Source organism: Rhinolophus hipposideros (genome assembly GCF_964194185.1).
Source record: "Rhinolophus hipposideros genome assembly, chromosome: 14".
NCBI classification, from domain to species: Eukaryota; Metazoa; Chordata; class Mammalia; order Chiroptera; family Rhinolophidae; genus Rhinolophus; species Rhinolophus hipposideros.
In genome coordinates, this window is record NC_138060.1 from 63,093,311 (window position 1) to 63,114,928 (window position 21,618).

Below are 21,618 nucleotides of genomic sequence, written 5' to 3' on the forward strand. Positions count from 1 at the left end.
CTCCCACCTCTTGGTGGACCCAGGGGTCCCTGGAGTCCAAAGCCTGGGGTCTAGTCCTGCACACCACCACCCTGGGGGGGGGTCTGGACTGGGTGTGAGGCTCTGACTTGGCTGGGAGCCCTATCCACTGGCACTGAGGGCCAGGAGAAGCTGCTTACAGCCCCTGGAAGCCAGGTGGGCTGGCTCTGATTTCCTTGGGGCTCAGAGCAAGGTGGAGAAGGACTCAGGTAAGCCCAGGTGGGCCAGTTGCCTGCCCCCAAGCTACCGCTGAAGGCCAGAGCCCTTTCCTCTTGCATGCCCCTCCCCCAGAATCTTTGCCCCGGGCTGATCTCCCCTCCCTCTATGACACTCCAGGACTTGTGGGAAGCACTTCATGGCTCTGAGGGATGGAAGCCAGGGCTTCGGGGAGCAGGGTTCTTAGCTGCCTGCACATCTGGCCACCAGGTCATGCTCGGCCTCCACCTCTGCCAGGAAGGGCCTGGAGCCCTGTGGTTTGAGCAGGGGGTGGGAGGCAGACAGGCATTCCCAGCCAGAGAAAAGGGAAGGAGAGTGACAGTCGGGAGGAGTGCCCAGGGTCTGCCCAACTAGTCTGTGTTTTCTGTTAGGAGAGTCAGCAGTGGCAGCAGGCTCCTGACAGTAAAGCCAGTCCAACGTTTGAGGCTGGGCAGTGGAGGAGGCTGGGGACTCCCAGGGCACCTGGCGGCGGATGTGCCCCTGGCCTGGGCTGGGTCTGCTTCAGGTTGGCCGAGAGGCGGTGCTGGTAGGCTCCCTGTGGCTGCCAGGCCTGATTGCCTTGTTAGCATCGGCCTGCTGCCCAGGCCTGTCGGATCCCTCCCCAGCAGCCCACACAGCCGTTTTTCAGGAATACCCCCTCTGAGGCATCGGTGGTGACAGTGATGGTGACCATGTGATGAAAACAAAGCTGGGGAAATGGCCTGGGAGCCAGTTGACCTGATCCAGGCATGAGATGCTGAGTTGAGACCTCGGTGCCCAGCCCCATCCCACACGGTATCAGCTGGCCAGCACCTGCCTAGGGCTGGATGGGCGGCCTTCCCAGGAGCAGCACCCGGAAACAGTCTGGGGCTCCCCTTCCTGGCCGGGCCCTCCCAGCTCTACTCCTCCCACAGGGGCACGTGCCCCCAGGCCGGGGAGACTCCCTCCCTGCAAAGATGCCGGTCTCCTGGGAGAGAGAAGAGGGGTCCGATGGACTCTGACTCTCAGGGCTGCTGGCGACCCTCTGAGGGGACAGGGTGGACCAGACGCCAGCTCTGCCTGAGGTCCCCTGCCCACTTCCCTGCCCCAGGCATGGCGCATGCCAGAAGACAGCACTGCCCTGACCCCCAACTCCAGGTGGGACAGCCCTCTCGCCTGAGCCCTAGCGGCAGCTCAGAGTCCAGGGCTGGGGGGGCTGAGGTGTTGAGAGGATAGTTTGGCTGGAGCTGGAGCCCTCTCTAGAAGTCGTCCTAGAAATCTCCTTAGCTTCTCCAGAACCAAGGACTCAGGCTGGGGAGTGGACTGGATTCCCAGGCCATGGCTTTACCAGACGTGGAGCCCCAACAAAGCTGGGGACCCAATATGCCACCTGCTATAGAATTGGGTGATCCCTGGAGATGCCTCAGCCTCCCCACCTATAAAGTGGGGCAATACCTTCTGCCTACCCTAACTCCCAGGGGTGCGGGGCAGCCAGGCAGGTTCTGCACTGGAACTGTCAGAGGGAAGGGTCTCTTTGGCCTAAGGTACTGGGCACAGACGCCCAAGCACCCCATGCACTATAGGCAGCAGGAGTGGCCTTGGCCTGGCACACCTGTGCGAGACAAGGTCCAGTGCTGACACCTGCTAGGCCCTGCACTAAACAGAGCAGGACAGCCCTCTGTGGCCCTCAAACACCCAAGGTGTAAGTGTGCCATGTGTGTTGGGAAAGGGCATGGGTGAGATGTGGAGGGCAGGGGAATGGAGATTGGGGAGCCTGACCTGACACCTGGTCCTAATACTGACTCAACCACCAGCCTCCCCTCTCTGGGCCTGTTTCCTCCTCCATAAAGTGGGTGCTGTACACCATGTAAGATTGCTGTGAGGCAGGGGAAACACACCATGTGAGGGGCCCAGTCCTGCGTTGACTACATGTCCCCCTGCTCAGCCCTCTTGTGCCTGGACAGTGGGGAGAGGGCCCTGGGGGCAGGCAGTGACCCCCATGGAAAGGCCAGGCAGTGTGGGAAGAATGGGCTCTGAGCAGACAGTCTGGCTCCAACGTGGAGGGAAACAGAGAGGGGACAGAGCAAGTCTTCTGAACCTAGAGCCGGTGGCTGCCCCGTCCTGAGGCTCCCATGGTGGGGGCGGTAGCATGGACACTCCCAACACCTGGGATCTGCCTGTGCAGGTCCCATCCCACGGGGCAAGGCCCTGCCCGCCAACCTCGCGCCTGACTGTGTGCCCATGCTTGTCTACCCACCTGCCTGTCCTCCCATGAGGAAGGGGAGGGAGGAAATCAGTCACCAGGGCCTTGGCATGGTTCAAGCATGGTCCTACCTCCAAGCCTTGCCCTTGCCAGCCTTTGCCGCCTCCTGCTCACCCTTCCTTAGCTGCCACCCCTATTCAATTCCCACCCTTTGCTCAGACCCAGCTCTGGCCTCAGGGGCTGTCCCGGCAGGGGGCTTTGACCCCTACCTCCTGCTTCCTCAGGGCTGTTCCTGCAGCACTGTCCAATGTGGCGTCCATGGAACACCAGGCCCGCCAGGTACACCTGGATGTAAAAGCTCATGCTCAAACATCTGGGGACTGCTGTGAACTCTGTGGCCCCAGCTACATAGCACAGGCATGTGTTAAAGGTTCTGAGCAATCCCACAGGGACACCGGCGGCTTTACTTTGTTCATATGGCATATCCCAAACTCTGCTGACGAGTTTTGGGTATAACCTCCAAACTCATACTCGTTTTGGGTATGAGTTTTGGGCCCTCAGTGTGGATCTGAATGATCAGGGAAGTGGCCTTGTGTTGCCCACTCTAGGGGCCCTGAGGGGGTCCAGCTGCCCCAGTGGGGTCAGAAGCTCTCCTAGCCTGGATCCTGGGAAGCTAGGATGATTAGCCGGGCACTGGAGAGCAAGCTGGAGGAGATGAGCCGGGCGCCTGGCCATGTGTCCTGCGACCAGCATCCGCCATGCCCAGCTCCTGTGGTCTCCAGCTCGAGGCTGCAGAGCTACCCAGGGGCCAGACAGGGAGGCCGCTGCTCTCTGCAAAGGGCTGTGGACGGGGCCCTCCCCACGCCAAGCCTGAGTTGGGTTATGAGCCCCTGAGGGTCTCCTAATGAGTTCCGTATGCAGTGAATGCCTCCAAGAGGAAATGGGAAGGAGCTGGGGAGGGAGAGGGGGCCTGAGAGGGGATTAGAAACATGTGTTTTGGAGGAGGAAGGGAGGAGGCAAGGGGGCAGAGGAGGCAGGAGGAGGGGAAAATTTTATCCTCCAAAGTCCTGGAGCCCTCCCACCCCCAACCCCCTCAAGGTTGGCTGCCAGGCGGCCCGGCCCCTGCAGAAGGCCCCAGGCCAGATGTCTGTTGGGGGAGTGGTGGGAGAGACCCCTCAAAGGGCCCACTCCTCCCCTTCAGGTAGAAGCCCCCAAATCCCCTTAGGGGCAGGACAGAACCAGGTGGGTGGGAGCTCCTGGGCGTAGGAAGCCCAGCACAGCCAGCCAGCCAGCATCAAGATGCTCCTTCAAATCCAGCTTCCAGGCCTCCAGAGAGCCCTGAGCGCAACAAGGCCACTTCCCGGGCCAGCCCCGACTCCCGCCTTCGCCCTCTCGGCTAGCAGCTAGCGGGTAGGCTGCCCTACCTGCCCACCCTGTCCGGTGGGGACTGTGCATGGGCACCCAGATTGGCCTGGCAGCTGGAAGCCTCATTAGAAATCGGCTGTGTGGGAACCGTGTCGGCAGGTGTGTGTGGGTGTCCAGTGAGAGACCTGTGGTGGTTAGAGAGCAGAGCCTGAGGGCCTCACGGGGTACAACGGGTCCCCCTCCCAGGAGCATTTGTGGAGTCCCAGGTTTCCAACTAGCTGACCAAGGCTGAACCGGTAGTGGGCCTTGTAGCCAGCTGGCTGGCCTGCAGGACTCTGATGTTGGGGGCCCAGCCCTTCAGCCCCCGTGGCCAGCCGCCTCCCAACTCATGGATCGAAGGCCGGCAGGGATCAAGCCTGCTCTTAGAACTTCGTGTGTCTGAGCCAGTCTTCCCGGCAGCCCTATAAGGCCACTCCTGCTCTTATTCTACCTCCTAGATGAGGAGGCTGAGGCCCACAGAGGGGAAGCCGGAGCATTCCCGGCAGTATGAACAGCAGGTGCAAAGGCCCTGGAGCTGGGATTGGCTTGGTGTGTCCAAGGAACAGTCAGGAGGTTCGTGTGGCTGGAGGGGCATGAGCAGAGAGTGGCAGGTGGCAGGAGACGGGGAATAGAGACAGACAGGATCCAGGAGGGCATCATGGCTGTGGCCTGTACTTGAGGGAAGCTGGGGAACCACTGGAAGACACTGAACAGGGATGGCATGAGTGATCTTACAAGTTTTCTTTTTAACACTTACTTTTTCATCTTACAGCTCAGCAGACTCAGGCTGCTGTGGAGAACAGATGGGGCGGGTGGAGGGCAGAGCAGGGCAGGCAGGAAGTGATCAGGCAGCACCTCAGCGGGTCCTGGCTCCTGGGGGGCTGGCTCCCCGAAGGCCCGAGTGGTGGGCAGGTCCAAGCTTCTGGGGGAGGCTGGGAGCACCCTTACCTGATCTGCCCCAGCCTGACGCTCCCTTCCCTCACCAGAGGGGCCCACAGAACTGAGGGTCCCCCAAACCACAAGCATTTGTCCCCAACAGGAGACTTCAGGACATTTCAAAGGGCACGGGCGTCCTTGTGGGGCATCACATATGGCAGCTAGAGCACCCCAAGTACTACTAGGGGAGCTGGACCCCACTCTGGGGCCAGGGCAAACCTGGGCGCAGAGGCCAGCGTCACCGTTCCAGCCAAGAAGTACCACAGCAGCAGCCTGGACACGGGCCAGCCCAGGCCTGTGACAGAAAGCACCTTCTGTTTCCAGTTAGCAGCACATGTGAGCTGCTGCCTGGAGGGTCTATGAGGACTAATTACACTGCTTCTCCTGCTCCAAGTTTCAGAGGCTTCTGCGGAGCCAGACCAGGAGCAGTTGTCATGGGAGGGAGACGCGAGGGGCTGAGCTAACTCCCATCCCAACCTTGGCACGGGGACACGCCTTTGGGGTGGCTCTGGCTGGGGTCAGAGTTTAAGGAGCTCAGTGCAGTGGGGGAGGGCACTATAGGAGCTTCTGGGAGAGCTGGATGGTTCTAGAGACCTGCCAGGTCAAGGCAAGGCCCTGGGCTGAGCAGAACCTCTGCAGGGTATGTGTGCCCTCGGCCAGGCCTGAGACTAGAACGTGGGCTGGATCAGCGTGGGCCCAGGGTGCTCAGGGACGTCCATGGCTCCGAAGGCAATCTTGATTCCAAAGCCGAGTCTAGGTGGCCAGCTGGGGAAGGATAGGTGGAGAAGGGCAGAGGTGGAGTAACACTTGATGGCACGGCTCCTGCAGGCCATGTCTCTGCCCACTAGGTACCCACAGAAGATGCCGAAGTTCCACTTTCAGGAACACACACTGTGCCTACAAGAGAAGCTTAGGACCTTGAAAGAGAAGCCTTAGGAGAGCCTGACGTCGTCTCCTGCCCAAGTTCTTTGTCCCCGTGCTCAGATTTCTCATGGGTGGTAGGAGAGTGGGTGGGGGCCAGGCAGATGTAGTCCCAGGCAGACCCAGAGTGAAAGCTTTCCCGGCCTTGCTCTATAAATAGGTTCTCGGGAGAGTGTTTCCATACGGCTGGCTGTCTGAAAAGGGGCTGGCACAGAAAGCTTCCTAATGGCTCTGCCCCAGGCTCTCTGGCCTGCCTCGTCTCAACCTGAGCATGGCTGTGAGGCCCGACATCCTGGGCCTCCGTGGGTCAGGAGGCCGGGGTGAAGCCAGGGAGGCCAGGGTGTCCAAGCAGCAGCTGGGGTGGGCTGAAGTCTGGGCCACGGTGCGCACAGGAAGTGAAATGATGCCTCGGGCACTGGGCCACGGCCGCTGCCTTGGCAAGGTGCTTCCCCCCTCAGCAGCCTGGGGTGGGGTGCAGTGGGGGTGCTTGGTGAGAAGCCTTGGGTGGATTTCTGTCCGCTTACATGGCCACACACCAGTGAAGGCTGGAGCCATCAGGCCCATCTTGAGGAAATCATTTCGGAAAAGGAGGTTAATGACGGAGTGGGACAACAGGGCCATTATGACTCATGGCCCTCTCTGGCTCAGCCGGCTGGGTTTCCGGAATTCTGGGCAATCACAAACACCCACTCCCAAGCTTGTGCTGGCTGCAGTGCGCTTGTCCCCTCAGGTGGGGAGGGGCTGCCCTGAGCCCCCTGCCTGCCAGCCCAGCTCCCTCCTCACCACTGGAAATGCCCGTGGCAGAGTCCTGGCCACCTTGAATTTCAGAGCTCGAGGGACCCTGCGACCACCACCCCTATCCCCACTGAAACACAGGCCAAGTTGCAGGGCAGGGGCCTGACCTGCCAGAAGTTTCCCCATAGAGCCACACAATGACCACCTGTCATTCAGGAGAAACCACAAGGCCCTATCACATGGTCCCCAACCTTCCCAAGTCACCGCGAGCCAACCCAACCCCCACACTCAGTCCTGCCTGCCACCAGCCCAGACAGACCATCCCTAGAATGGTCACAGAGCCCTAGGGTCCTGTCCCCTTTCCCTCAGGAGCAACAGGGGCCCCTAGGTCCTCACTCAGAGCAGTGAGGTCTGGGTCAGGCCCACATGAGCAAGAAAATGAACTCTTTGGGGGGAAGAACTTGGCCCACATGAGAGCCTGAGCCCCACCCCCGAGCTCCGCCCTCTGATGCACACTGGCTTGGAAGAGGCGGGTCTCTGTCATCGTAAAGACAAGTGCAGCTCTCCAGGAACCATCCTTCTGCCAATGCAGGTCTGGCTGGTAGCCCCGTCCAGGCAGCAGAGCACTCCCAGCGGCCCATGGCTAGGTCTGACCCGCCTGCACCTGGGAAAGCCTAGATGGGCTTCCTAGGATGCGCTGATGTCGGCCCACAGACAAGGAGTATGGTTTTGGGGGACGTGCCCCCGGACTGGTTACATGTGCTAAGTGTGGTGTGGCTTCCAGGGACAAATACCACCCCCCACCCCGGTGTGGGCCCCTTCCCAAATCCTAACAGGCCCTCAAGCCCACATTTTCTCCTGCAGAGAAAGGTGGATTTCAGAAGTTCAAAACTTGATCCTGATCCTTCAGTACAAACTGAAAACGGGGGCGATGGCAAGCCTGGCCTGGCCTGTGAGCCACAATGCCTTGGAGACCCCGCTCCTGCCCCTCTGTCCCCACCAAGAGGCACCATCTGTGTCTTTGGAGGTGACCTCATCCTGGGCTGGCTGTCCCAACTCCTGGGAGTTCCAGGTCCCCACAGGGCAGCTGATGGCTCGTCAATGTCAGGACAGCCAGCACAGAAGGGGATGACAAGGCTGGCCCCACAAGCAGTGTCCCCTCTGAGCAGGCTGACGTTGGGTTGCCCAGACTCTTCCTAAACGCCTCCAGGGATGGGGAGCCCATGAACCCCCAAGGCAGCTGAGGGCCTTCCCTGCCAATTCGGATCAGCAGGCCTGTCGGATGCTGGCAGGGCCATGTGGGAGGACTGCAGCAGGCCTCGGGGACCTTCGGAACCTCCTGGGCCGGTGCCTCTTCCCCACCTACAGCTCCTGGGAGCATGCCAGCTACAGCAGGCCCCGCTGTCCTGGTGGGACTGGTGGGGGTAGGGAGGCATGGGCCCCAGCTGTGCCGGGTTAGCGCAGGTCTCTCTGCTAAGCACCCGGAGGGGTCGTGATCACCACCACTTAACACACGAACCTGAGGCTCAGAGAGGTTTTGTCACCATGTCAAGATCACACAGCCAGTGGGCCAAGGGCAGAGCCGAAAGCCTGACCTGGACTGCTGCGCTCTCCCCACCCAGCTGCAGGAGGCAGCTTCCCCGTTCTTGCGTTCATCAGGACACAACACAAGCTGCGTTGGCCCAAGCTAAGCATTCAGGCTCTGCTCCACCTGGAAGCCGCAGAGGCTGGGAGCCTCATTAGCAGAGTGGTACTGACAGCTCCCGGGAAGATCTAACTGTCCCCCCTGGCCCCCAGGGCAGGGCAGGTGTGTTGGAGAATGAAACCCTCCCCGGCTGGCTAGGCCCCAAGAAGCCAAATGTGGAAGGCACGGACGACACCCAGACATATGGAAAACACTTGCTTTTCTGCTCAGATGCAGAGGGAGGAGCCTCTGGAAACCCTCCTGAGCCAATGGGAATGCAGGTGCCTGCAGGTCCCAATCGAAGAAGCCAGCGCGGGCCAGCTAGAGAAGGGGGTGGTGTGTAGCGGCTCTGGCTATCCTTGCTCCCCCAGCACCCTGAAAGGCTGCAAGCAAGGGCATCCTAGGACTAAAGAGGTAATCCTGGCAGGGGCCCTCCCAAGTACCATTTTCATTCTCGCTGTATGGGGTTGGGGGTTCTGATTAAGCCTCACTCAGAATGAGCCATTTCTACGACAAGCTCAATAAAGTCTGTTTTAATCGTCAGACTCCTTTGCCTTTGCACACGCAGAGGAAGCCACCAGGCCCTGTGGGGAGCACAATCCAGACCCCTGCGAAGCCAGAGTGCTTGTTCCTGGGTGAACCTCGCTCAGATGGGCCCACACCGTGACTTCTGTCAGATTTAGCAAAAACTCCTGGTTCATCCATCTAGGAGCAGTCCCTAGGCTGTGGTGGCTGGGAAAGCAGTCACATGGCACAAAGGAGGACAAACCCCAGCAAGGCCAGTGAAAAGCAGGGTGGTGGGGCTACCTCCTCCGGGGGGTGGGGGGGGCGCTGTGATCTCAGGGCTCCTTAGGACTCTGAGGCAGCAAACATTTTCAAGTGGCTCCTTCACATTAAACTAAATGTGGTCCACTTTGCATGTGTGGGCCTGACGACTGGGTCCCCACGCTGGGCCGAGCCCTCTAGGTGCGGACAGCAGGGTCGGGGCAGGGCGCATAACCCCTGGGCTCGGGGATGGATGGGATTCCCCCAGAGCTGAATCCCTTTTATTTATTTACCTGAGTCCCACAGTACAAACCCCTGGCCTGCCATCCCCCCAAAATCGACTGAGCTCCTGATTCTTGCTCCCCGATCACGGAGTAGTTCTCTGCATGATTAGCTGCTGGTTCTCCAGGCACTGCTTTAACTTATCTTCCGTCAGTGTCAACCGCTGCTCCAGGATGGAGACTGTCTGCAAAATAACAGGTGGTCAGGCTCAGAGGGTGCAGGGGCCACCAGGCTGCTCTGGGGATCCCCCAGCTAGTCCTGCTCAGCCACCCCCACCCAATTTCCAAATGCCAACTCTCGGCTCTTCCCACCCAGGGTCCTGCCGGGGCCCTCATCTCTGGTGGCTTTTGGGACAGCTCTTGCCGTCATGTCCACTCCTCCTGGCTCTGGATAGTTGTTCTCTGATGTGCAGGAGGAAGCGACGCTGAGGGAAAGGAGGTGGCAGTCCCTCGGGTCTTTGGTCATTCCCCAAGACAACCGGGGTCAGGAATTCCTGGCTCTGGTAGTCTGACATTTAGACTGGAGTTCGGAGCAAAACGACCTCACTGGGGCCAGATTCTGCCCATAAACTGGACACTATCCACCATCTTCATTCCAAAGGTGAGAACACTGCACCCACAGACGAAGGCATCCCACCTGGGTCCTCATCTCGAATTCTTTGCCTCCATACCTGGAAGGGCTTCCAGACTGGGAGGTAAGTCCCTGAGCACGGGAGGCCCTCTGGCTTTCCAAGTGCAGTGGGGACCATGGCAGGAATGTGCCACCGGGGCTCAGGCCCTCATCCGTCTCTAAGCCCCTTTTCTCCTCTGCCTTTCTGAGTGCAGTGAGGACCATGGCAGGAATGTGCCACCGGGGCTCAGGCCCTCGCCTGTCTCTGAGTCCCTTTTCTCCTCTGGGATGGGAAGCATAATGCTAAGCTCACAACAATCCTGGAGACTCAGCATGGTGCTCAGCTTGGCCCACGTTGGCCACTGTGACGAGGAGTGGTGTCACGCTGACTTCCGGAGGCTGAGCCCTTGCTCCCCGGCCTCTGAGCACACCTAGCACGCTGGCTGGCCTGTGAAGCTGGCCATCTGGGCTGCCAAATGTGCCAGCTGCTGGGGCTGCATGTCCTTTGTGGGCCAGGGCCAGTCTTGCATTAGGGCTCCAGACAAGGCAGAGAGAACCTACACCCCGTGTGGCTTCGGACAGAGTGTGGCAGGGGGGCCGTGGTGTCTGGGGGCTGTGCGCTCCCCAGAGAGCGGCTGGCCCACTGCCCTCAAGCTCTCGCCCATGGGCCCACCCCAGCCCTCACTCAGCCTGACACACGCTGACTATGATGGCTGTGTTCACCATTCGCTCCCCTCACAGACGGCTGGTTGAGTGCCTGTGTGTGCCAGACCCACAGCGGGCACTGGGCAAGTCTACTGTGAACAGGCATCAGAGACGGGTCAGATAAGAAACAACGCTTTCTATTAATTCCCCCCACTCGTCTGTGGGCTTTCCCAAGAGGTTTTGCAGCCTCCCCTGAGGCTCCATGGAGGCTCTGGGCCTTGGTCCAGTGGAAAGTTTCCTTCCATCCACTTAATGAAACACTGAAACATTCTGGGATGGAGTTTCCCGCTAAGGCTGCTATAAATTCTCGAAGCATCGTGACTAATGTCAGCCGCTCATGGAGGCCACTCCTTCTGGGGGCCGGCCTCTTCTGAGCTGGCCAGGGCTACCCAGGCTCTGGGCCCCGGGCCACCGGACAGGGCCTAAGAAGCTGCTACCCCTGGAGCAGGAACTGCACCCTGCGTGGCAGAGCTGGGCTGACAGCCCCACACCCCCTGCGCCAGCAGCCCATGGAGGGGGTCTGCCTCTCATAAAAGTGGTGGTAGAAACAGCCCTGGCTGGCCCAGGGCAGCATTCCTGGAAGTTTCCACTGGCTGCTGCAAAACTCACACTGAGCCAAGCTCCAAAGTCATTCTTCATCCAGACTTTTTCCGATGGCCATGGACTCCAGGCCACGGTGGGGGAGCCAGGCTGCTTTCCTCTTCTGGCCCCGCTCCGTCCCCTTTTCCAACTTTTCATAGGCACCGACCTTCCAAAAGTAGAGGCAGTGGGTACTGGGCCAATGTCAATACCAGGGGGCCACGCATTTCACGAGGCCTCTCTAGGGAGCCCATAACTCAGCTTGGTAGAAATATGGCGATTATATTTGTCAATATTAAGTTTCTCTGCACAGAAAAGCATCAGTTATTTCCCATCCAGCCCCCTGAATCGAGGGTGCCGAACTAGCTGTGGGCCTTTCCTTTGGGAGCTTGTAGGGGGTGCTTCATTGCAAGTTATAGACAAACAGGTTTTTAAAAAGTCCCCACCCTTTACCCCTGCTGCCCTCCGGCTTCTCCCCTTTCCAGCCAATCTTCTGGAAGAGTCCTGTCACTTCTGTTCTTGGTCCCCACCTCTCCCCTTCCCCTTCTGGCCCCAGCTTACTCTGCCAAGGTGCTGGGTGGCAGCCCCCAGCCAGGGATTAAGCCCACCAGGCTCCTCCCAGCCCCACTTGAGTCCCTGTCCCCAGATCCGGAAGGATGGGCCAGGGAGAGCAGCGCGCCAGGATGTCTGCAAGCTAAGGCTGTCTGGCTTCTTGGCTTCTCAGATTGTCCCTAGTAACCCTCCGATGCAGCAGGACCTGGTTTCATGGAAAGCGGCACTCCCTCATGATAAAGTGAACCTCAAACTCCTGGGCTCTGAGCTGGCCATGTGTCTCCCCTCCACCAGGCAGGGGAAGGCACAGAGCTGCTGGTGCGAGGCCGCTAGGCTGCGGGAGGCGGGGAGAGCATCCAGGAGAGGGCGTGGGTTGGCGAGCGGCGGGGCGATCCCCAGCAAGGGCTGCTTCCGGGCCGTTCTAGTGGGAGCTCCCCACACCACGTGCTGGGCACACAGCAAGCCACAGGTCTGGGCGGCCTCGCCCTTCCCTCCTGCTGCCCAGGGCCATGCCAGGCAGGCTGCCCACTGCTCACCCACCTCATACTCTGGGTCTGGCCCTGGGAACGCTCCTTCTGCCACATGGTGCCGGACTAGGAAGGCGAGAGGGACCACTGAGCTGCCTGGCAAACACCTCCGCCGTCTTTCTGGGTCCACACTGCCCACCCAGTCAGCTCACCTTCCTTTTGTTCAAGGGCAAATGAGAACTGACCTTGCCAGCAGCTCCTTGACCTACACAGCCTCTCATCTTACTCTGTCCCAGCCTCTCAGAAAGGCCCCAAAGAGGGGCAGGATGGGCCTAGTGACAGGTGCCACTGAAGGAAATGGCCCTGCCTGACATGGGACAAAGGGAAACTGGAGAAAGGGCTGGGGGAACCAAGACCTAGCTCCTGGGACTTGTCCATTCCGGGCTCCAAACTCCCACAGAGTGGCTCCTTTGGTCTGTTGACCTGGGGGAATCCGGGCTGCTCATTCTCTTCTCCCCATGCCATCCAGGTAGCTCACTCCTCAAGTCCCCCTTGCACCTGGGGTGTGGAGCCCAGACTCGAGGCGAGACCAGTAGGAGGACTCAGGAGTGGGCTTTTGGTTCAAGAACCACCCTGGTGGCTCTTGACACTCTGCCCCAGGGGTGCTCTTGGCAGCTGTCATTCACAGAGCGCTCACGAGGTGCCAAGCCCTCTTCAGCAACCCTCAGTTCAGTGAGGAAACCAAGGTGCACACGCTTCTACATGACAAACCTGGGCTGTGAATCCCGGTGGGCTGGCTTCAGAGCGTGGGCTAGGTGCTGGGGACCCCGTGCCTTTGTTCTGTCCCCATTGAGCACATAGAAGGCGAGGCCTAGCCTGACTCCCTTCCCCCCACTCATGGCCACGCGACCCCAGGAGACTGGCATGTCCCCCAGCCCCATGCCCACACTCGAGCAGCCTGAGGAGGAACCCGCACATCTGTTCTAACCTAGTGGCAGCCACCGTCTGTCCTGCCCAGCTCAGCCCACCTGGCCTGATGGCTCCAGATTAAATGAACAGAAGCAGTGGGAAGGGACCCCCAGGGTCACCATCTTCACACCAGCAGGCCACTCTCAGGCAGTTCCCAGGCCTCAGACAATCCCATCTCCATAAAACAGAGTCTCTTACTTGGCTAAACATTTCGGCTTGGAATGATCACGGAAGTCACAACTTTGAGCTATGAAAAGACAGTATTATAGGAACAAAAGGGACACACTGACAAGAACCTTTCATTGCTATGCAACAAGAAACCACCTTACCACCTTAATTTTAGATGCTTTCCTTCACTGGGGTTGACAGCATTAGTGATCGGCCCCATCACACTCTGTGGAACTTGCCCAGCTCACTGCTGGGGCCCCACCCCTCACGAGGCTGGGCTCGACTTTCAATAAGGTACCTGCCTTCCTGAAGTGGACCCCACACCACTCGCCCAACACTGTGCCGTCCAGGGTCACAGCCTTCACCTGCGAGCTGTGGGGTGGCAAGGAGGCCTGTGGGGAAGGTCCTAGGGGATCCACAAGTTTCAGCTTGAAAGTCACTCCTGTCAGAGGGTTGGTTACCTGGGGGGCTTGTTTCTGAACCACCTTCTGAGTCACCGGCAATTTCCAGGAAGTCACAGCCCTTCTCATGGAAAACTGAGCCCTTGGAAATACTCCCATTTGCTGTCGGACATATTCTGTTGTTTCTGTAGACCCAGGACTGGCCTACGCGGCCTGTTGCCTTATTTGTAAATGCCACGCCCATTTGTTTACAATCGTCTAGGGCAATTTTCAGCTACAGTGGCAGGTAGACTAGTTGTGACAGAGACTCATATCCACAAAGCCTAGACCATTTCCTGTAAAGACAAGCTTGCCGACCCCTGCTTGCCCTAGACGCCCTCTACTCACTCAGATCCAGGTGCAGTAGCACCTGCCCGTTACGGCCTGTGCCAGGCCCAGGGTGACAATGGTGCAGACAGACTCAGCTGGGCCTGTGGGTGTGCTGGGAAGAATGGAGGGTCTGGCCTGGTCAGGGCCCCAGGAAGTGAGCAGTGAGCAAAGGTTGAGAAGCTCACCAGGCCAGAAGGGCGCTGGGACAAAGGGCCGGTGTGTATGAAGGCAGAGGTGGGATGGAAGGCACAGAGCAGGCAGGATGAAATAGAGGCTTGTGCGCAGGAGCGAGGGTGGAGCTCTGAGGAGGCAGGAGATGGGGGGGGGCCCTGCAGCCGTGCTGGCAGCCTCAGAGCAACGGAAGGTGCTGGGGTCCTAGGCCGTGGGGGCGAGAGATATCTCTGGCTGCAAAATGGGGATGCTCTGGGCAGCGGCTGTGGAAGGGTGAGATGGAGGCGAGATAAAGAGGGGATGGTGGCGGCTTTGTCCGGAGGAGGGGGCTGGGGAGAAAAGGGGACAACCACAGGTACCCATGAGGCATGAACCACCACCACCCGGCAGTGAGACAGATGCGGACAAGAGAGGGGGAGACGTTCCCTGAGGTGAACAGCACAGACCAGGCCTCGCGACAGGACAGGCGGAGGGCGAGGCCCTTCTGAGCGGGTCAGTCAGGCATGGGGTGGCTGCGAAGAAGCCTGGGCCAGCAGCAGGGTTGGTTTGCATTTCTGTGATCATCCCCACCCCTGGGAGCAACCGGGGGAGGGGAGAGGGGGGGCCCGGGGAGAGGAGGAGGGGCAGTGAATCCACAAGCCCCGGACACCAAAGGCGAGCTGAAGACCCGGATGATGTCATTATGCCACTGAGATCCACTGGGAAGCAACCTGGGTGGGCAGTGGGGAGAGACTGCCCAGGCCAACAGGGAGGGTGATGGACGCAAACGGTGGGGACCAAAAGCAAGAGCATGGGCCAGGGCTTTCCAGCATGAGTGGTCCCGAGCTCTCCAGGGAAATGCTCCCAGGAGAGGCGGCACGAGGTGACTCACTGACATTGTGACCCGTCTCCCACTGGGCAACATTTAAAGGGTGAGCGGCTTCTCACGCACAGTGCAGGGCCTGTGAGACGTTTCCTGTAACACCCTGAAGGGCCTTCTGAGTGTGGCAGAAGAATAACCAAGTTTATTTTTAGTCCCCAAAGAACTGTAGTGATGCCCAAAGAAGTTGCACCAAATGCCAGTCCCCAGCGACACGTGGCAGGCAAGGCACCAGCTCTAGTGGGAAAGCACACAGCGCATGGGCCGTTCCAACAGACCCCCACCCTGAAGCTCGCTGCCTCAGACGCCTCTTTTCTCTACCGGCAGAGTTTCCAGGTGTCGGCCAAAGGCCGCCTAGGGGCCCGGGGCCTCTGGGCCCTGGAACAGTCGAGCCCGGCTCCCACACTGTGCCCCACCCCCACCAATGGCAAACTGGCCAGTTCAGGTGCCCTGTGTGGGACAGAGCCTGGGTGTGTGTACCTCTGCTGGCCTCCAAGGTGGCCGAGGCTGAGCCTCCACTCCTGCTGTGTGTGATGGGGACTCAGGCCTCTGTGGGCCTGCACAGCCGCTGTGACGTCCTTTGGGCTCCGTGTAAGGCCCGGGAAGAGTGTGCAGGGCGGAGGTGAGAGGCAGGTGCCGAGAGAAGGAGCCCTACCGGGAAGTGGTGGCACAGGTCAGGGCGAGGGCAGGGCCCAGTGGCGTCCTGGAGCGCTGCACAGTCCCTTCTCGCCATCCTGGCCCATCCAGTTCTGCCATGGAACCATCCCTGGGCTTGGTGGCCCTTTCCTTTGTCCCCCCTTTCTTCTTTGACCACCTATTTCTCAGCACCCCACTTCCTCACAGCCCGACCTCCCCCACTTCTTTCAGCCTCACAGGAATCTCTCCCCAGCCCTGTTTCCTCTTGAGGTGGGCTTGTCCCGCATTTTCTCCCAGCTCTTTTCTTCCAGTTCCCATTTCTGTTTCTCTTTTAGGCCTCTTTCTCGCCCCCTTTTCACTTTGTGTTTGGGGAGAAGGCGAGGAGAAAAGCAGTGGCCCACAGGGACCGAGCTCTAGGTGAAGTCTGGCCCGTTGAGTCTCACCTGAAGGAGCGCCCCAACTCTGACCTCTGACAGGGGTTCCGGGAGGTTCTTGCGAGACACAGAGCTCATTCGTATTTTTCAAAGATTTAAAGAAAGAAGAAAAACCCATGGCATCCAATGCTTTCCTAGATGCTTTTAAAATAAAATTCAAATGATAAGTTAAAAAAAAAAAAAAGACAATATAAGCCGGCCAAAGGAAATGCATTTCAAGTGCAAGACACAGCAGGTGCAAAGGCCCGGAGGCAGAGAAGAACATGGCACACTCAGATCTGTCAGGAGGCCAGAGTGGTTGGTCTGGACTGGCTGAGCAGGGAAGAGAGTGTGGTGGCCACAAGGGAGGTAGAAGGGGGGCCCCAGGACCCTCACCCAAATGGGACAGGAGTGGGGAAGCCCCCACTCCCTGGCACTGCCTTGCGACTCGCAGGTCTGAGCAGGTATGGCCAAGGACGGTGGTCCCCCTCCAGGCCTGTGGCCAGTTGTCAGAGTGCTGGCTCCAGAGTGAACTCGGGGAGAAGAGACTAGGCCTGGGAACTAACCAGGGCTGCCTGGTGCCACAATAGGCAGTGAAAGGAAGGGAGAGAACGGGCACTTGAGGACACAGACCAAGAGCATACCCTCCAAACCAGGTCCCTTCCAGCAGCTGCTCTTCCTCCCAGAGACACACTGCTGCTGCCACTTTTGCTGAAGCCTTCCTGCATGTACTCCACCTGCAAATGTAGCGGGAAAACCGGCACTCCTGGTTTTCACACATCTGACATCACACATCTGTCAGGTGCCCGCCACGTGCAGCCAACAAGGCTCTGGCCTACAGGGGCTTCCAGGCACCAACATAGCCACAGTACAAGGGCTGTCTGGGCTGGCTTTTGGCAAAGCTCTTCCGCCAGGACTGAATAACTGAATAACTGAATGAGTGAATAACATTTTGGAGGAAGGGGAAAGAACAAGGGTGATTAGCCAGCCATCCTCTGCATTTCCCAGACATTTGACTAGTTCCTTACAAAATGCTTGCACTGTGCAGGCCTCACTAGGCTTCTCCACGGCACTCCCCAATCCCGGCTAGCTCTGGGGGCAGCTCGTCTTCCCAGCAGCCCCACTTCCCAGACAGGGCACTTCTCCATGTCCACTTCCTGCTCTTAGCAGGGCCCTAGGTGGTGCATGGGGCCCTCTTAGGTGAGTGGTATTAGTTCTATGGACGATATTCCCTCCTGGGCCTCCTCAGAACCAGGAAGACAGGAGGCACGGAGGTGGACAGGGTGGCTGGGCCACAGACAAACGATGGAGGCAGAGAGCTTCTGTCCAAGCACTCTGCCTGGGCTGGGGGCACAGCAGGGAGGGACACTACAACTGCCCTGGATGGCAGGCTAGCAGGGAAGCCAGGAGACTGGGCATCAGTATCCCAGAGGGGCAAGATGAGGAGTGGGACCAGAGGCCTGAAACGGCCGGGGGTCTGCTGCATGAGCAGAGGCTGCCAGGGCTGCGGCATGGGCACAACCTCAGACAGAGAGGAGAGGTGTGCTGGGCAGAGGCGGCCCCTGGGTGAAGGCCAGGAGCGGGCAGGGGGGATGGGGAGCGCAGCAAGGGCTGACGGGGCTGCAGAAAACAAACATCAGGATGAGACTCGTGTCCAAGCCACCCCTGGCTGCCGTGTGGGGCTGGCCAGGCAGTCACATCAGGGCACGAGACTCAGGCGGCAACCCTCCCCAGCGGGGTTCCCTCTGCCCCAGGCCCCCAGCATGCGGACAGTGCTGAGGCCCCAGGCACTTCCCTCCGTGGCCGCTTCGCAGTCCCCTCCCCACGCTCATGCTGTGTCCCTGTCCTGTCCAAGAGTTCGGGAATAGCAGCATGGCATTTCCATGGCTCAGGGCCTGGGTTGCCTGTCACTAGGCCCTTCCTGCCCCCACTCCACCTCCCTGGAAGCCCCACCCAGCCCTCCTCCCCCAAAATGCCTTCTAGTCCCGGTCCCAGCACTCGGACACCTGCCCGCCTTGTCTCCCAGCACGTTACGGCTGTAGCATGAGTGTGGCCCCTTGGAAAATGCTGTCAGAGTGATTCCCGGTCCCCACCTTTGTCCTGTAAGGTAAGACCACAGGTTCCAGAACTGTACAGCCTGGGTTCAAATCTGAGCTTGACCACTAACCGGCTGAGTGGCTTTGGGCAAGTTACCTGACTCAAGGCTTCAGATTCCTCACGTGTACACTGCATGTCATGTGGAGTCACTGTAATACTGTATTAACAGCCAATACCTATGTGGTACTTGCTCTGTGCCAGGCTGGGCAGAGGCGTGCACTGTGGGCAACATGACACCCCCAGCTCTTGCCCTCACAGGGGCCATGGCTGAGCAGGACGGTCGGGAGAGCGCTGGGCACAGATGGGGTTGATGAGGTCCTGAAGAAGCCAGCCTGTGCTCAGGCCTGGGAGGGTCTGAGCCATCGGGGCACGTGGTGGTGTGACTGCTTCTCCTGTGACAGAAGGTTCCTTTTAATCATTTCCAAACTTGTGGCTGATTTAGGCTCCCCCAGGCGTTTCCCAGAAGGACTGGGGTGCCCCAGCCCCTTGCCTCCCAACATAGAAGCCAGATTACTGGGGGACAGAGGGTAGAAGCTGTCCTGAGTCTCAAGGAGAGGGCACAGTCACTGAGCCATACCCCCCTGGGGCACGTGTGCCAGGTCGTGGGAAATTTCCTGGGGCCGGCCATTGGCTCAGTGCCAATCTCAACTGTGCCACACAGAACGTCTAACTTTCCTTTGCTTTCATTGCAAGATGGAAAAATGTGGAATTAATCTCCCCTGTAGCATGGTTTTGACTTCATCAGATTCTAACGATCTAAAACACAGGCAACAAAAGGGGATCTCTTTGCTGTGGGGTCTGGTGAGCTGTCAAAGCAAAGTGGGGCTGCTGGGCCCAGCGCCTACCCGCTCTGCCTTGTCTCCTGCCAGCTCCAGCTCTGTCTCTTGCTGTCTGTCTGTCTGTGTGTGCACGTGCAGGGCCAGTCCACTGCCACATGTCAGGGGTGACTGGGGGCTGGAGGAGCCAGCCCAGCTCCCTGAGGACAGGCGGTGCTGGTCTGAGCTCAGCCCTTCGCACACCCCAGGCTTTGCCTCTCAGCCCCAGCCTCTGCCTAGGCTAATGGTCCACAGCACGGGGGTGCAACTGCCCGCCCTTGAGCAGCCTTTCCCATCCGTCAGTCTGAACGCTGACACCATGGCTGCAGGGGTCTTTGTCCATTCCTTCTCACTACTGTCCTCCTGCTTCCAAGCACAGGTCCTGGCATATACTGGGTGCACACGGAGTGCTGGACGAACAACTGCCCAGCCCTGAGCACGGGGGGACGCAGAGCCGTAGCCAGCTCAGGTCCCTCAGGGTGGCCCTCCTGCTGCGTGGGGCATACTCCCCCAGCTTGGGCCTTGGACCTGGTGGGCTTGAGGGGACAGCGAGGGCGGGAGAGGAGCACGGGCAGGCGGGAAGGGCCCCCACCAACGGGCCTCCAGGCGTCAGCAGGAAGTGGGGGTGCACCAAGGGGGGCAGGAGTCCAGGAAGCAGGGAAGTTCCTCCCCTTCCCACCTCAGGCCTGACATGATGAGGGCTAACACGCTCTAAGGCCTCAACTTCCACGGGGAAGGAGTGGAGATTCCCTCTCTTGCCACCAGCCGCCGTCTGACATGCTAACTTGCCCAGGGTCACACAGAGCTGATGTACAGAACTTTCTAAACAAATTCTTCCCAATCTCTCTGGATTCATCAACTGTCTTTTTAACCACAGTCTGCTGCTCACAATGCAAAACGAGCTTTTGTCCCCTGAGCCTACAGGTCCATGTTTCTGTTTCACATTATCTCAGGGGTAGAGGGTTTTTCTGCCGTTTCTGCACCCCCAGCCCTGCCTCCACTGACGATCAGCTCTCTTCAGGAAGGATGGGAAACACTTTCCTATTGCTGGATTAGCCACGGAACTCAGGGATCTTGGCCAATTTACCTTCCTCGTGGCTTTACAGCAACTCCTTTTCAATATACTTGTACACAGGTTTTTCCATATTACTGCTCACCCCCAAAGGAGAAGCTGTAAAGAGTGGGTCCACTCACCACCACCCATAAGACCAGATGCTCCTGAGACCCGGGGGGCGCTCGCCACACCAGGAGGAGACGAGGAGGGAGAGCGGCACAGCCCCACTGAAACTGGCGTATGTTCAGGCTCATCTGTGTGCCAGCCACAGGCAGGCCAGCAGGGAGGCCAGTGCCCGACAGGGACAGGCCTCACGGCACAGGACGCCAGTCACTGCTCAGCCACAGGCTCTGCGGTGCTGACTCCAGTGTGCGTCCAAACAGGGCTGAGCAAGGGGCGGGGCCGCGGCCTCGGCCGCCTTCCACGTCCCACTTCTTCCGAGGCTGACTTGTCCAGTGACCCACACACAGTGCTTCATTTACCAAAACCCGGTAACACATAATCGTCCCAAGTCAGAGAGACAGTCTGGTAGCTCATTGGAGGCCTGGAAAACCTCAGGACAGCCTGGTAGGTCAGGCTGTGGCCCAGCTGACGGGACCACCTCAGGGACGAAGATGGGCTCACGGGCTCCCCTGCCGGGCGAGTGCCCGCTGACCATGGTGGGGGGCCTGTCCTCTCACCTTGGCCAGTTTTCTGGACTCCCAGCTGGGCCCAGACTGCTCCCCCAAATGCCATGTCCTTTTCTCCTTTATCCAGCTGTGGCTACTGTGGGTACAGTGAGGCTCTGTCCCAACAGTCCAGGCCTAGACAGGGCCCTCCACAGAGTGGGCAGAGGGAAGGGGCGGGCCCGACCGTGATATCCCCATCCCCTGCCGGCAGCACTTCATTTGGGAGAGTGCCAAGTGGCCAGCCACAGGATCAGCCGTGATGGCTAATCTCGGAGCCACGCAGACCTCAGAGCCATGGGGCTGCCCGTCACAATCACAACACTCACGATACCTCTTCTCGTGGCCTGGGCATGACACTTCCTTGAGGGCTCTTGGGTCCCCAGAAGAGTGAGAGCAAATCACCTGGAGTCCCCCCTCCCTCTCTCAGAGCAGGCCCAGAGTCAGTCTAGAGAGGTGCCTCTGCTTCCCCCTCCCCAGCTCCAGGCCTGCTGGGGCCTCACAGGAGAAATCGCATACCACTGTGACCATTCCCAGGCCCCAGAGGTAACCGCAGCCACCCTCGGCCCATCTGCAAGCGGCAGCTTCTGTGGGGAGGGAGTGCTTTCTGCCACAACCACAGACTGGATGGAAGAGGAGCTGCTGCCATCCAGCCCCTCCCACAGCAACAAACACGAGCTCCTTGACCTTCCCTGTGCCTCTGCATCTGCAAAGCCAAAGGAGCCTACGATAAACTGCCAAGAACAGGGCTGGGAAGGACCAGGGCCCAGACCCTCTGCAACCAGCTGGAATCAGACCCCAGGTGTGCCTCTGGTACAGGCCAGTGTGTGTTGAGTCCCTTGTCCCCCAGGAAGCAGCCTCTTAACAGAGGACAAACAAGTCCCTTGTCTCCTAACCCAATGGCAGGGACTCAGGCTGTCCCAAACTCAACTTTGGTTCAAGGGCTGCCCTTCAATGTCCATGAAGA

The 21,618-nt window shown here is 59.3% G+C and overlaps 1 protein-coding gene across 1 annotated transcript in view; it reads right to left on the reverse strand.

Annotated features, from left to right (window-relative positions):
• Positions 1–8,594: 8,594 nt before the first annotated feature.
• The window catches only part of POC1A (POC1 centriolar protein A), a 65,955-nt gene continuing 52,931 nt past the window's right edge, over positions 8,595–21,618 (reverse strand). The window contains exon 11 of the mRNA XM_081071868.1: positions 8,595–9,306. Coding sequence (XP_080927994.1) covers positions 9,208–9,306 — 99 coding nt within the window. The 3' untranslated portion in view covers positions 8,595–9,207. The remainder of the gene's footprint in view (positions 9,307–21,618) is intronic.